The 15,058-nt window shown below is 42.6% G+C and overlaps 2 protein-coding genes across 3 annotated transcripts in view; one reads left to right on the forward strand and one right to left on the reverse strand.

Annotated features, from left to right (window-relative positions):
* Positions 1-15,058, reverse strand: part of KYAT1 (kynurenine aminotransferase 1) — a 92,634-nt gene that overhangs the window by 62,901 nt on the left and 14,675 nt on the right. Inside the window, exon 1 of one of the 2 annotated variants that reach the window (XM_075060644.1) lies at positions 7,752-7,892. The exons of the other annotated variant lie outside the window; for it this stretch is intronic. Within the exon in view, the coding sequence (XP_074916745.1) occupies positions 7,752-7,842 (91 nt within the window). The 5' untranslated portion in view covers positions 7,843-7,892. Of the gene's footprint in view, positions 1-7,751; positions 7,893-15,058 lie in introns of those variants that run through there. 2 annotated transcript variants of the gene reach the window in all.
* Positions 1,238-12,848, forward strand: PHYHD1 (phytanoyl-CoA dioxygenase domain containing 1). The gene is made up of 11 exons (XM_075060647.1): positions 1,238-1,305; positions 2,299-2,457; positions 3,062-3,137; positions 3,334-3,381; positions 6,761-6,816; positions 6,994-7,056; positions 7,154-7,175; positions 8,056-8,184; positions 10,080-10,196; positions 10,572-10,698; positions 11,793-12,848. The coding sequence occupies exons 1-11, from the start codon at positions 1,273-1,275 to the stop codon at positions 11,836-11,838; spliced, it is 876 nt and encodes a 291-aa protein (XP_074916748.1). The 5' UTR covers positions 1,238-1,272; the 3' UTR covers positions 11,839-12,848.

A 15,058-nucleotide genomic window follows, 5' to 3' on the forward strand; every position in this document is an offset into this window, starting at 1 on the left:
TCAAAAATCCAACCTCTTGGGGTGCAGAGGTGGCAACAAGCAGCAAGCAAACCCTAAAGTCTGATCACACATCCAGTGGGCACCACCGCTACGACCCAAAAGGAACTCATGAGGAAGTTAGTCATAGCACACGCATCCTTGATGCTGCAGGGATGGAAGGCACCCAGAGGAGCCATAGCAGCATCCATGCTGCCTTGTGGCAGCTCACCCTTCGGATTTGAGATGGATCGCTGCCAGCCGCGGGGGAGAGGATGCGCTCCCCAGCTAGGGTGATCAGATCCAGATGTTCCTGATTTTTATTAGCCGGGACAGTTCCTCGCCATATATTGGGGCTTTGTCTTATATAGGGACCAATTACCCCTATCTAGGGTGACCAGACAGCAAGTGTGAAAAATCAGATGGGCGGGGGGGGAATAGGAGCCTATATATGAAAAAGACCCAAAAACTGGGACTCGGCCCTAATAAAAGTGGGGACATCTGCTCACCCTACCCCAACCCCTGTCCTTGATTTTTCACACCTGCTATCTGGCTTCCCCAGCCCAGCCCTGTGCGACCCTTCCAAATTCCCTGGCTGCCTGGAGGGAAGTGAGTTACTTCACTGTCATTCCTCAGCAGGCAGCCAGCCTCTCCCCCTCCCCCCTAGCACCTCACCCAACCAGCCCTGATGGAGTGGAGGGGGAAAGAGAGGGTGTGCTCCATGTGGGGGAGGAAGAGGAGTAGAAACGGGAGGTTGCACTATGGGCAGAAGGGGAGAAGAATGGACGTTAGGTGGGGACAACAAAGGATTCTGCGAGCTAGCTGGCAGAGCCTGCCTTCACCTCACGTCTAGGGGAAGGAGTTTTTACCACTCCAGGGTGTATTTTCCTTCCCCCATCCCTTCCCAGTAACCCCAGCAGCCAATCCCATCCTCAGACTGTGTCTGCATTCCTCTTCTCTCGTAGGACCAGCAGCCCTGGGGCTCCTCTACATGCTTCCGACTAGACCTTCCAGTCTGCTCAGGCTGTTCGTGGCAGAGCAGTTGGCCGCAGACCTAGTTGTGCGCGTGCTAGGCCGTCCTAGTCTATTCTAGGTCCTTATTAAATATATAGTATCTGTGTCTGTTATCAAAAAACAGTCCAGACTTAAAATCTTTTGCATCTTTTACAATGTTAAAGACAATGTAAGACCGGCCCTGATCACATGGTGTTGAAAGGATCACATGAAGAGGGGGAGTTAGCTGTGCAGGGCTCTGGAGGAATTACAGTTTGTAATCACTGTGAGGCTGAATCTGCAATGGCATTTGTAACGGAAGAACAGATCCAACAGGTAAGGGAGGAGAGCAATGAACTACTGCATCCAGCGAGTTGAGTGTGTGTGTGAGATACAGGCTGATAGTGCTGTACTTGTGAGAAAGGAACAGATCTCACTAACCCACATTCCTGTCCAGTTAACCAATACTTGTGTTTAGCAAAATTTGCTTTGGGAACACGTTATAGTCTATGCCATTTTGTATACTGTATTATCTGAGCACTTTTTTTTTTATAAAGGGGCAACGGTTCAAGTCTGGAATGTCCTGAGAGCTAATTTAATTTTCATAAGGGATTGATCAATCACCCCTGAGAAATCAGCACACATTCTCAGTTAAGTTTAGAACAAATACTTTTTCCAACCTCTCAGTAATCTTGTTCTAATCCAGAAACAGAACAAAATTGCATTGTTCATTTTGGTAAAGTTTGTGTTTAGCAGTTACTTAATGTCCTCCTTTGGGGAAGAGAATTTTAAGCCATGAGGATAGTAACAAATGCATATTTCATTTGGCTCCTAGAGCTTGCTGCATGTAGGAGTTGTAATCTCTTTCTCCCCTAACCACAGCCTGTGAATCTCTTACTGATTTTTTTTTTCCAGTAGAAATTTCCCTTTTTTTAAAAAAGTGAGAATACAAACATTACTCATTAAGGAAATTATTAAAATGAATCTGTAATAAATTTGTGTAATGAGAAAGGCTGGTTGGTGTGGGATTGGAGGGTCAGGCAATAATGCAGATTATTAGATGCACGTTAAAAGAGGTCCATGATACAAAGTACAGTGTATGAAAAATGCACTTTGCTTTACTGCATTTCCAATAGCAGAGAAGATCTCCAGGGATGTAAGTCTGATCTAGCATCTGGATGTAGAGCCCAAGAAAAGGTGCATTACACCAAACTTAAGAAGACTGACAGCCAGGAGGTGCACCTTTATTGAATATAACTGCTGTCTCTTAAGTGTACCATAGAATGCCAGCCACTCTGTCCCCATCTGAACTCTAGTGCTCTCTTCTAGTTCCATGAAGATGGTTTCCTTGTTTTGGAAGAGTTTTTCACCACAGAAGAATGTGATGCCATGAGGGAGCAAATACACAAGATTATAGCCAAGATGGATGTGCCACCCCACTGCCGTACAGAGTTCTCCACCAGCGAAGAGGAACAGCTCAAGGCACAGGTACAGATAGGCGCTTCAGACAGAGGCGAGAAGGGGCAATCTAAATCACAAATTACTTCTGAGGTGGTTAGCAAAGGACTAGTTTGTAACACTAGGCAGTTCAGGAAAAAGGGTTTTGTTCTTGCAAGGAGGCTGAGAGCTACCTACTGCTGAAGTGCAATCTTGCCTCTGAAGAGCACTCTCTATACTGCCTTGGGCAACATTTTGTTGGTGATCTCAGGAAAAGCCAAGAGAGGAATGGGTCACAGAGGCTAAACGTGAAGAGTCCCTGCAGAAAAGGGCTGAATGTCTGACAGCCTCTATTGCTACTACCTATACTATATTAGTTCCATGGATAAAGAATATCTCAGTCACCAGGGCTGTCAAATCAACACTTCTCACAAACCAAGACCCTTCTGTTCACCCTATATGGGGTGTCTGCAAAAGGCAAGCTAGAGCCCAAGAAGTTTAGCACAGTCAAAAGCCTCTGTGTGAACTACTGATGTCTTTATTCTACTTTATTCTTCCTGCTCTCTTGATGGGGAGAAGATGCAGGAAAGATGCTGGAAATGTTCACTGAGATATACTCTCTAGGTTATTGCTGGGTCTCTCTTGTCTCCAACAGGGCAGTGCAGATTATTTTCTAACCAGCGGAGACAAGATCAGATTCTTCTTTGAGAAAGGAGTTTTTGATGAAAAAGGTAAAAGTTACCTCCCATCGGCTGTAATGGGCTTGGGGTGGATGGGAAGAAATATAAGCAGTCTGCTAGTGAGCCAGGAACTTTCTTAAAGGGATAAGGAGGCTGAATGACTACTTGGGAGAGAGGGGAGTTCTAGGTGCTATTGTTTACTCTTTGTTTTGTTGCATCCTCTTTAACTCAGCACTTTGTTTCTTAGGTGACTTTTTGGTTCCAAAAGAGAAATCTATAAACAAGATTGGCCATGGTATGTATGAGCTGTGATGCTTTTGGAGAGAAAATATGGGGTGTATTTTCCAGAACTAATCATTCCTTTAGAGACTTGGCTATTGTGAATAATGCCAGCACATTACAAAGAAACTGCTCTCCAGAGTTAATGTTTTAGCTAAACATGGATTCTGCCCGTTGTATTAAAACAAGACACATAGATTTAAATTCTCTTGCCTTGACTACAGCCTCCTCCTCTCTGTTCTATTGCTTTTGCCATGCCCCAGTCCACTGAACATTATTGCAAAAATCCTCCTCTCCTCCCATTGTGGACACACAAATCCCTTCTTTGCAACCTTGCTCTGTCTCTTTCCCTTGCCAGCATCAGGTTCAAGTTTCTCAGATTTAACTCTAAGCCTCTGCCCAGCTTCACCCTGCCCACATATCAGTTTGCTTCTTCCTGTGTCCCCTTTGAATCCTTCCACTTTCGTATTTGTGCTCCCTTCTGTGTTACCCCATGCTAGGAAACCTCTCTGTCCTTTGCCAAAAGGCTTCTCATTTCCCGTTTAAATCTCTTTTCAAAAGCCACTTGTTCCACAAGGCTTTTATAGTTTTTTAAAAGAATCATTGACCTATATTGGCTGAAGTTTAAACGTGTGTATCTCTTATGCAACAGATTGTTTGAACTGTACTGTCTGTGTCCAGTCTAGATTGTTAAGATCCTTAGGACAGATTATCTTCTCTGTTCTGAGCACACTGCAAGCGCTCAACAAGCTGGGATTCTTCACTGTGACATTGCCAGCAGCTTCTCAATCTTACAGGTTTCCAATGTGTCCTATTTCCCCTCTTCCAGCTGCTAAAGAACTAGCTGTATCCCTTTTGTTTTCAAACAATACCTAGAGAAAACATAACAGGGTTCAGCATTTTTATCTCACAAACGCAGGAACCTTGCCTAGATTTTTCTCCATTAAAATTTGAAAATCCAGTATTTGATCTCAGAGTCCTGCAGTGTCTGTAGGGAAAACAATGTCCCAGGAAAAAAAAAAACAAAAAAAACAACTCTTCCCACCCTCTCTTTGTCTTCTGCTGTACTGCAAGTGCTCCTTCAAGAGGAAACGGAAAACACAGATAGGCCTGAGTGAGGAGGATGCTAACTGCAATTCCAAGAAGAGGATTCATTTTGACCTATTCTTCTGCAATTTATCCACTTATTTTCTGTCTAGTCACTTTCTTGCTCTGTAGCAATCTCTGCTGGGTTGAGTAAACTGACTGAACAGCAAATTCTATCCTCTTCAAGAGTGATCCTGAATCCAAAGCATTTGCTTCCAAGTTAAAAACTCCAGGGCAAGTTAAGGCATTCAAAGAGCACTGAATTTGTGCTCCCAGTTCTTAATTTTACATATGATAAAAATTTGCCCCATGTTTCATCTCTATAGAATTTTCTCATCATACTGTATTCAAATTCTAAGAACTGTAGTACTCTGAAGGACATGTTCAGATAATTGACTGAGCTTTAGAGGCTCAATGCTCACCTTTATGGCATTTCTGTCTGTCTGTAATGTGACAACTTTTGAATGCAACAACTGATCAATTCCAAACTTTCCAGGGGAAAATGCATACACGGAGCCCCTGCCATCTCTTTAGCATAATTACAACTTCAAGCACTTCTGGTATAGTCTAAAGATCAAACAATGGATTGTTGGCACCCACTAATGCCTTCTGCTATAACAAGTCTGTTTCATCTGTCACTGTACCCATTCTCCCTATAGTTCAACATGCTGGCAACCTGACAGACTTCTCCAGACAAATAATAATGTGTGGAGGGAAAAGGGGGCAAGAACACAGTGCCTGGCATGGGAGGAATAATGGGGGATCCTGGTATAGAGGGCTCACAGAACCCCTGCTGGAGGGAAAATTGGGGGATCCTCGTATGAAAGGAAGGGGAGATAGAAGGCTCACAGCCCCTGCCATGGGTGGGAGGAGGAGTGGAGGGCGTACAGCCCCTCGTGTGGGAGATTGGGGGACCCTGGTGTGGAGGGGAAGCCTAGAGCCACTGGCATGGTATAAGCGGGAATGGTGTTGCAAAGATAACTGATGGCATGCGGGCAGGGCCGGCTCTAGCCATTTTGCCGCCCCAAGCATGGCGGCATGCTGTGGGGGGCGCTCTGCCGCTCGCTGGTCCCACAGCTCTGGTGGACCTCCCGCAGGCATCCCTGCGGAGGGTCTGGGTATATGGGGTTGCATAAGATAACTGAGAGTGAATGCGGGGAGGGCAGGCTCTCAGGGCTCGAAAGGATGTTGGCGCCCTGCTACCCAAGCACGGCGGCATGCTGTGGGGGGCGCTTCATGCTCGCGTGTGTCTCACAGCTCTGTGCCTCCGCAGGACATTCCCTGGCGGAGGTCGCGTGTCCCGCAGCTCGGTGCGACTCCCACAGGTGTTGCCTGCGGACATGGCTTCCACCCAGACTGTCAAGTGACCAGCGACCCTCCGTCACGCCATTGCCTGCGGGAGGTTCCACTTGAAGCCGCCTGCCGCCCTCCTGGCTGACCGGCAGTAGCGCCCCCCCGGCTTGCGTCAAGTGCCGCCCAAGCAAGCATCTTGGTGTGACTGGGGTCCTGGGCCGGCCCTGTATGCAGGGAGAATGGATTGACTCTGGTATGAGGAGGATGGAGTGAAATTTTGAGGTCCCGCTCAGAAACCCTGGCAGGAGGGAAACTGGAGGGTGTTGCAGGAGGCCTGAAAGAGAATGGAACGGTAGAGGCGGCATGCAACACAAAGGAAACTTGCAGGTGGAAATGATGAGATGCCTGGACGCGTGCACTGAGATCAGCCATACTAGACACAACATTGTGCACCCTTAGATAGTATTATAGTATCTTAGGGTCTGTGTAATAATGCTCCCCAGCCTAATCTCTAAGCTCTTAGCTCCCATGTCGCAGCGACTGTATAGTCTATTGGGTTTCCTTCAGAAACATAGTCAGAAATCGTTTCCAAGCTATTTTGGGTCATGAGACCATATATTCAGTATATGCCGTAGAGTTGATCGTAAAGTGACTGATATCTATTTGTCTAGAAAGAAATTCATTAGTGATTTGCAAATGACAACAGCACTTAGTGTTGAGCCATGACTGACTAAAAGTTTTTCTGGATTGTAAATAGGCAAAATAAAGTTGCCCACAAAAGGAATTTTGTCTAGACCTAGACGTTTTCGCAGAAGAGAACGTGCGCAGACGTTGATGATGGGCACTGTGCAGACGCTAAACTTATTCCTGAAAGGGATGCAGTTGAGGCGTACGAAGACGGCACGTCGTCCCCTTCAAAGTGAATGACACATAATTGTGTTCCTCCAGAGATTCAGGGGGCCGTTCTAGGAAAGGAGTTCTAGAATTTTCACTAAGTGACAACTTCTTTCCCTCAGCTTTGCATTCTATGAATCCCATCTTCAAGCAAATCACTCACTCCTCCAAAGTGCAGGTGAGCAGTAGCTTAAGTCACTTGAGAGAACTCAACTATGTAATAGTTTAGTTTCAAAACTGTATGCTCAGAAGGATGAGCCCTCTCCTCATTAAAGGATTTATAAAAATTCTCAGCAAGCATTTGCTAAATTCTGACCAGAGAACTGAAGTGTTATAACTTTGGGATGTTCCACAGGAGGTGGGAAGAAAACTGGCCCTTGAGAAACCAGTGGTTGTCCAGAGCATGTATATCTTTAAGGTGCAGTAACTCCAATCTCCTATTTACTCATGAAAGAAGCCATTTTAATATTTTCCAATTTAACATTCTCCTCTTCTTTCTATTTTTCCTCTTCCAGCAACCTAGCATTGGTGGTGAAGGTAAAATTCATACTACGTCTGTACTAGGCTGCAGATATTATGTACCAATACCAAGGTTTGGAGGAAGGGAATTCAAGTAACAGGAGAGGTGGCATGGCACGAACTGGTCACTCAGTGAGATTTTTCAAAGCTGCCTAAAGGTTTGGATGCCCAGTTCCCGTTAGAAATTACTGGGAATGGGGTGTAAAAATATCACCCAGGGTTCCTTTCTATTTCTGTATGGGCAGGCAAAGAGCTAATTTATATCCACACTAGGTTGAAGGGTGACCCAGTCCCATGTGTTATGATTACAGCGGGGGCCGATTCTCGCAACACGCTTGAGATTCCCAAAGTAGTAAGATGTCAGGGAGATGGGAAAGAACAAGTGATTGGGGGAATTTCCTAACTGTATGTCAAGTTTCCTTGTCTTTCAGGGATTGCTGTAAACCAAAAGTTATTCCCATAATCCTCAAATGTGACTTGGAATAAGTTATCCTTGCTGTACTCCCCATAGAATAAATGGGACATGAGCTGAGAACTTATTGGGAGGGGGACAGTATTAGTCTCTCCCCACACACTATCAATAGATATACTCACCCACCCCCACCTCTACAGATGTGAGATTTTCCAGGGGGTGGTGTTTGTCTGTCTGTCTGTCTGTGGAGGCTGGTAGTAGTAGCATGCACATAGCCAGTGAACTTCTGCATCCCTGTGACTTGGCTGAAATGGAAACCCATGCTGTCAGGAGCATGCATACTCTCTGTTGTCACTTCTAAGAGGATTCATACTGCAGTCACAAGAGGGCAGAGAAAGGAAAGGCAGAAAAACCCCATAGACTTTCCATTACTCTTAATTCAACAGTCTTTAAAATGTAAGATAACCAGGTGTCTGTTGGTTTCAGTGAGACCACACCAGGATGCCACATTTCTGTACACAGAGCCGCTGGGCAGGGTTCTGGGCCTCTGGATAGCTCTGGAGAACGCCACACAGGAGAACGGCTGTCTATGGTTCATCCCTGGCTCTCACACCAGTAAGATTCATATTATTCTGCCATACACTGAAATGCACCCTTGTCTCCTGGTTACGGGTGAAAAGTAGCACAGATTGTACTGTGTCCTCTGAATCACACAGTGGTTACATGGCCGCATCTAGCTAGTGGAGACACCATCATACTTTAGGGAAACTTTGTTTAACGCAACATCATTCCCTTTGTACTTTTAGGGGCCAAATTTCTAATCCCACTTTTAGCAGGCTGGCTCAAATAACTCATTTCCTTGGCTGCTGGTCACTAGTCTAAGGATTTGTGATTTTAATCCAAACACATTCCTGGAAATCAAAACTTGACATTATTTCTGACTCTGACACCAAATGCCCAAGTTTAATGCTGTACTATACCCAAACAATCTGCTTAAAGTACAGAGATAGTGGTACCTACAATCTTATATGAATTTTTACTTATTAAATCCAGACCTTGCAATATTAGGATCCACTGCTGGTGTTCCTGAAACCCTTTCAATTTAGTATTACTGAGTAACTTCCTTCAGCAAGTATCTGACCCTTCCTTGTTCAACAAGATTTGAGCCCTTCACAACTACTCTTTGATCTTTCCAAAGATTGTCTTGTTTGCAGTGCTACAGACCCGTACTTCATTCCAGAGCTTTCTACAGCAGCCTTGAAAATGCTTCTCCACCCTGATCTGGGCTGGAAGGAGCAGTTTCTCCAGGTTCCTTCAGGTTAGGGATAAGCACAGTGAAACCACTTTGCTCACTAGATGGTGTCCAAGAGATCAGAGAGCAACCAGTGGACTATGACAACACATAGGTTAGGCCAAATCAAAATACAATTGGTGTATTCTCTCTCTCTCGACAGATGGAAGTTGCCATGGGCTTCTAACTATTGGTGCACATTTTACACTTTGTATATGTCTAGCATGGGAACTAATTAGCTCCAGAGGCACTGTTTATCCATTTAATCTCAAACTTTAATGTGCCTTAAAACAGGTATGATCCTCAGGTCTCTCTTAAAAATAAATAAATAAATAAAAAATGAAGCAAAAGACATTCTTCCCTGAGAAATCATAAAGCTTTGCACTTTGTTGTAATCACAATTTGTGCCTAAACTCAGCATATGGCTCTGTAGCTGCAGTTAAACATCTGTACTGTTACAGAAAGGAGAACAATGTCAAAGATGCGTTTTGCGTAAGTGGAGGACTCTGCTCAGAAAGCACTGCATGTTTTTGCAGATAAGGGTAGCACTAATGTAACGAGGGGTTTAAGTTTTCCAGTCAGTGCAGTGCCTATGATTGCGGAGGTTAACCAAAAAGTATTGGTGGCTAACAGTAGTTAGTCGATATTATACATTTTATAGGATCTTCTAACTGAACAAGCCCTCCCAGAAAGCTCTGTACTAGAATATATATAAAAAGCTGTGTGTACGCTTTTATTCTTGGCAAATATAGAGATTATTAAGCACAAAATAATATTATGCTGAGCTTTGTTAAAGTAATAAGCAACTATTATAATTGATGCAAGATTATTAAACTAATTAGGTGCAGGTGCCCAAGAACCTTGGACAGTAGGTGCAAAATGCATAGGAAAGGAAAAGTAGGGTTTGTCATGAAATAAAGGCATTTAGAGAGTTTCTTGTGCATGGAAAACGTGGTAGAAATATAAGGAGTGAGTGAAAGCTTTGGAACAGAGCAAAGATGTCCTTTCTGCAAAGCATGATTTCCAGACTGGTAAAGTATTAACTCTTTCCTTTTTGTACTGTGCTGGTTAATCTTTGATTATTAAACTTGATCAAGCTTTTGTAATTTCATGAATTAAATGGTCTAAAATTGAATCTTAACACAGAGGTTTATTTACTACCCAGTTAAATGATTCATTAAGTTTTTTTTAAAAAGTTTTGTCTACTGTGGGATTGCAGATGGCATCACACGTAGAATGGTCCGAGCCCCGCCAGGAACCATACCATGCACACAGTTCGTCGGCTCTGAACGGACTTATCAAGATAGCCAGTTTATTCCTGTGCCCATCTGCAAAGGTAAAGATTCATCTGTAGAACCAGTGAAAGTGCAAGAGAGAGAGATGCAGTGACACATGTTCAGTTTTAAACCACAGGCCCAGAGGGAATGCAATGATGTATTGCCAGTGCAGGCCTGATGCCCTGGCTGCTGCCAAAGGGTTATGTGAAGAGTCCGCAATGAAAGAAATTGATCGCATAGAACCAAAGCAACAGTACAGTACATTCCAGGAGTCTTCCCAAATTCTTACCATAGGAATCAATGGGCTATATTTCTCAAGTTTGACTTTTGTCTTATCATGACAAACCTTTCAAAGACAGCAACAGCTCCTCTTGTATGGCACAGAGGAAAGAGATGTTCCAAAGGAAAGACAAGTGTGTGTTTATTTCAAACAGGTGGCCTCATTCTCATCCATGGAGAAGTTGTCCACAAGAGTGAGTTGAACAGCTCAGAGAGGTCCCGCCATGTGTACACTTTCCATCTGATGGAGGCCAAAGACACCAGCTGGAGCAAAGAGAACTGGTATATAGAGATCCTTCAGTAGCAAAAAAACTGCTGGAAACTGGAGGCTTTTTAAAGATGTAACCATTTAAGAAGCTTTTTTTTTCACCCAACAACCCCAGCTCTTATCACCCCATTTTTGTGTGACACCTACAGGGTGATATACACAATGAGGTTCCCTCTACATGGCTCAGAACTGTGCTAGCTGCAGCTTTGAACTCCGGTGTCAATAGCAGTCTCCCAGGACAATTTCCCTGGCCTCTGTAGCCAAGAATTGTTTTTCTACTAGCCATATTATAACAGCGCTGTAAGGTTCTCCAGCAAAGGTGCAGCAGAGAGCCTTACAACCATTCATTAAGCTCATAACACTCCTTGAGGGAGGATAAATACTAATATCTGTAGTGACTGTGGAATTCCCTACTGCCACAGAACAGGATCAGCTTGATTCTTGCCACATACAGAGACTGTCTCTTTGTGCAAGTCTTCCCTCAGTAATAGAGTTGAGAATGACAGGCAAGGATCTCCTGGAGGCCAGCCTGGAAGAACAATCCCTTTTGAGAAAGTAGCATAAACAATGAAGAATATGATCCTCCTAGCCTGAACTGAAGCTTTTGTAACGAGTATACTGATGAAAGGATTAAAATGCATACATCTGACAGAGGTTAAATGACTTAGGGTCATACATGATATCTGTAGCACAGCTGGGAATAGACCCCAGGTTCTGGTCCTGTGTTTTGATCACAAAACCCATTCTCCTTACAGAAGTTTGCAACCTATGTCTGAAGTACCCTCTGGGTACAGAGTTAGATTAGAAGAAAGTAATTAAACACACCGGGGAAAGAGGTAATGACTTTTTACAGTAAAAGGTGATGAATGCAGGTGGAAAAACAAGATGTGAATCTCTGATTAGGGACATTAAAAGTTTTGTAGAGTTTCCTCGTGTAGCAAGAGATTGAACATACTGGATTGGATCTGGGGAAGTGCCTGTTAAAAGCTTCCTCTCAGAACTGTTAATTTCTGCATCAGTGGTACCCAAGTTAGAACTGATTGTGTGTCAGGTTGATCTGGGGCTGATTCAGGAATTCTATTTTTACTTAAGTGTTTTCTCTTGTCAGGCTTCAGCCAACTCCTGAATTGCCTTTTCCACCTCTCTACACCTGAAGCTAATGTTAGCCATTGGAGTCAAATGGTTGATTGGTGAGTAGATTCCATTCACCTTTCTCAGCCACCTGCTGCTGTTCTCTTCAGATACAACTTCACCCCCCACTTTCATTTCCCAATATTCATTTTGTCCTCTGTGCAGAAGGAGTAGCTTCAGCCTGTATGCATGACAGAAGAATCTTTACCCATCCCCATCCAGCGCTGGCCTTACTCAGAGCATCTGTGCTACGTGTACACTACTCATAGTGAGAACAGTCACCTAAAACCACTTTTGATAGGTAAATCTCTTTAGTCATATGAACTGACTAGTAAGAGACCATTGTACCTTAACTTTGGGACCCACTGAGAGGCACCTCCTTTTCAGGATACTCAAAATCTCAGTATTTTCCCCTTGTACAACCCAAATCAAGAAAATTTATATTATGTTTATTCCATCTCTGTTGTATTACCCTCATGTTCATTCCATCTCTGTTGTATTACCCTCATGTTCACAGAGTCTTTTGGAGGTTATGCAGAGGGGTTTTAACAAACAAGTTAAAACCTACCCTGGTGCAATTGCAATGGATTAAAAGAGAAGTCTAGAATGGGCAGATCAAAGCAGGGAGCCTACAATTCTTATTTTTCCTTTTAAAACGCTAAGAAGAGTTACTGGGGAGTGGTATGTGAGGAGATAAGACAATCCCTGGACTTGTAAACCTTTACTGAATACATTTTCAAGGAGAACTGAGTAACTTTTGATGCATATTGAAGTTGGAATATCAAGAATAAAAATAAACACAAACACATTTCTCTGTTGTTTGAAGATGACAGTCCTGAAACCTCCAAAAAGTGTTAGACCACAATACATAAGGGTAAAGACATACAGCGGTTATGCCTTTAACTCCCAACATGCAGAACAGATGCTAGCAAAGAGCACATAACAATGTAACCCTTCTAGGAAGTATCATATATGGGCTGTATTACATCAATCTGAATATTCTAAATAAAACTAATTTAAACAAAGTGACAAAGTCCATTTTATGTTCCTACGTACCCTTCTAGTACTTTCACTGAATAGTCAAACTAATTTTTTTTAGCAAATCTATAAGAGTTACTAAATGAAGAGAGAGAGGACTTTTCTTCACAGTTTCAGTTCTGGTGGAATATATTTTATAACATAATGAAGGATGCAGTTATGTTTTTTTTTTAATATATACAGAGAGAACAGCTACTCTTTGAAGTATCCATACATAAGACTGGAAATATGCTTCATAAATTTTCACTCACCAGTATATTATATAATTGACATACCCACAAAAGCCAACTTCATAGCTTATTACAGGGATGCTCAAGTAATTTAGTTCATAGTTATTGAATTCATTGTGACAGAGAACAATAATACTTCACACTTATCCAGTACTTTCGCACCACAGATCTGAATGCTTTACAGACACTAAATAATGAATCTTTACAACACTCCTTGGAGGTATTATCCTAGTTTTACGGATGGGTAAATTGAGGCACAAAGCGGGAGTAGGTCTGATTGTGGAGCCCTTACTCATGGGAGCAGTCCCAATTACTTGAGTAAGTGCTCACTAACATGTACAAGGGCTTCACTATTTAGCTTTAAGTGACTTACCCCAGATCACACAGCAGACTTGGGAACAAAACCCCTGGAGTCCTGATTCTCATGCTCTACCCTCTAAACAATATTCCCTCCTATTTATTATCCTTTGAATGCATAACATCAGTTTCATATTTTAAAGCTGAGCTATCAAACACTGAGACAATAGAAGCAATGTGCAGACTAGAGGAAGGCGGGATTGGAATGTGGACAAAACTGTAGTGCGCAACATTATCAATGGGATTATGTAGGCAGCAGGAGCTCTAGAAACATATATGCAAATATAACAAAAACAGGAAAAAAGATTGAGTAGCAATGGTAAATTTTAATAATTAGTCTCCATGGGTGAATTTTGTGTTCAGAGAAATTGCAAGAGTATATATTGTGGATCAGTTTAAACCCTTAACATCACGGGTTTTAATTGCTAAAATTAATGCACAGAGCCCAGCAATATCTTCAGCATTTCAACTTGATTTAAAAGTTTTAAAGTCATCTGTAGAAATTAATGTTAACCCTTTATCTTAAATGAAAACTAGATGTTTTGCTTATTTTAAATAGCATTAGCATTACCATTTCCAGTTGGTGAAACCCATCTACCTTAAAAAAAAAAAAAAAAAAGGGGAGACAGCTGTACCTGACTATATGGGGTCTCTGTGCAAAATATATACATCTCTGGACTGATATTTAATATACTTGGGAAAATACACAGAAGAACTTTAGATAGTTTCTAAGAGGTCACTTGAATAGAATAATCTGCCAACAGAACAGACACCCTCAATGGTGTTCATAGACTACATGAAAACAAAATAGTGCAGATGATTTTGCATTGTTGCAGGAGGAATGGACTGAATGACCCAAGAGATCCTGTTGTCTCAGGCTCTGTATCAGATTAAAGCAGGTTAAAAATAGATTTCTGCAACACATGGCTCCAACCATTATTGCTACATTATTTTTTCTAAGCATGATGCCTACCTCTGATATTTGTCTCAAATACCCGTTGGAATGAAGAAATAGATTAAATTCTTGAGTTTATTTATGGTAAAAAAACTGCTCTTACATAATGGCTGGGACTTTGCTGGGTGGAACAAGAGTGCCAGTTTTAAACTGAGCAGCTAAAACAGGTTCTGTGGGTCAAACAGGATTTTTTGATGCATTTGAAATCACTGCAGTAGCAGGAATGAATAGGCTGGGTAGGGATAACAGTGGTAATCTTGCTCAGATTCACCAACACTTCTCTTAGAAACAAGAGTCTGATCTTTCCTACCTTTTTCAGACCTTGTTTTGATGTCAATAAGCAGGGGACAGAGTAACCTTCAGTTCTGGTGCTTTGTTTTATGGCTTTAGTGTTATATCAACCTTCACCTTGTTGCCGGTAGAGCAACGGTTTGGGGTTCGTTTGCCCGGTGTGCGTATCCCCAAATAACCACACCGGAGTGGAGAAGCTAGTAGTACTTTATTTGAGCTCAAATAAGGTGCACGGAGATGCAACTCTCAAATCATGCACGAATTACTATCCGTTGCCATGTCTTATATACCTTACTTGTTTACAGAGATGTTCACAGGTGCTACAATTCATCATTTACAATTCATTAACTACCGGATCTTTTAATTAACTAT

This window comes from Chelonoidis abingdonii, chromosome 24, assembly GCF_003597395.2.
Source record: "Chelonoidis abingdonii isolate Lonesome George chromosome 24, CheloAbing_2.0, whole genome shotgun sequence".
Lineage (NCBI taxonomy): Eukaryota > Metazoa > Chordata > Testudines > Testudinidae > Chelonoidis > Chelonoidis abingdonii.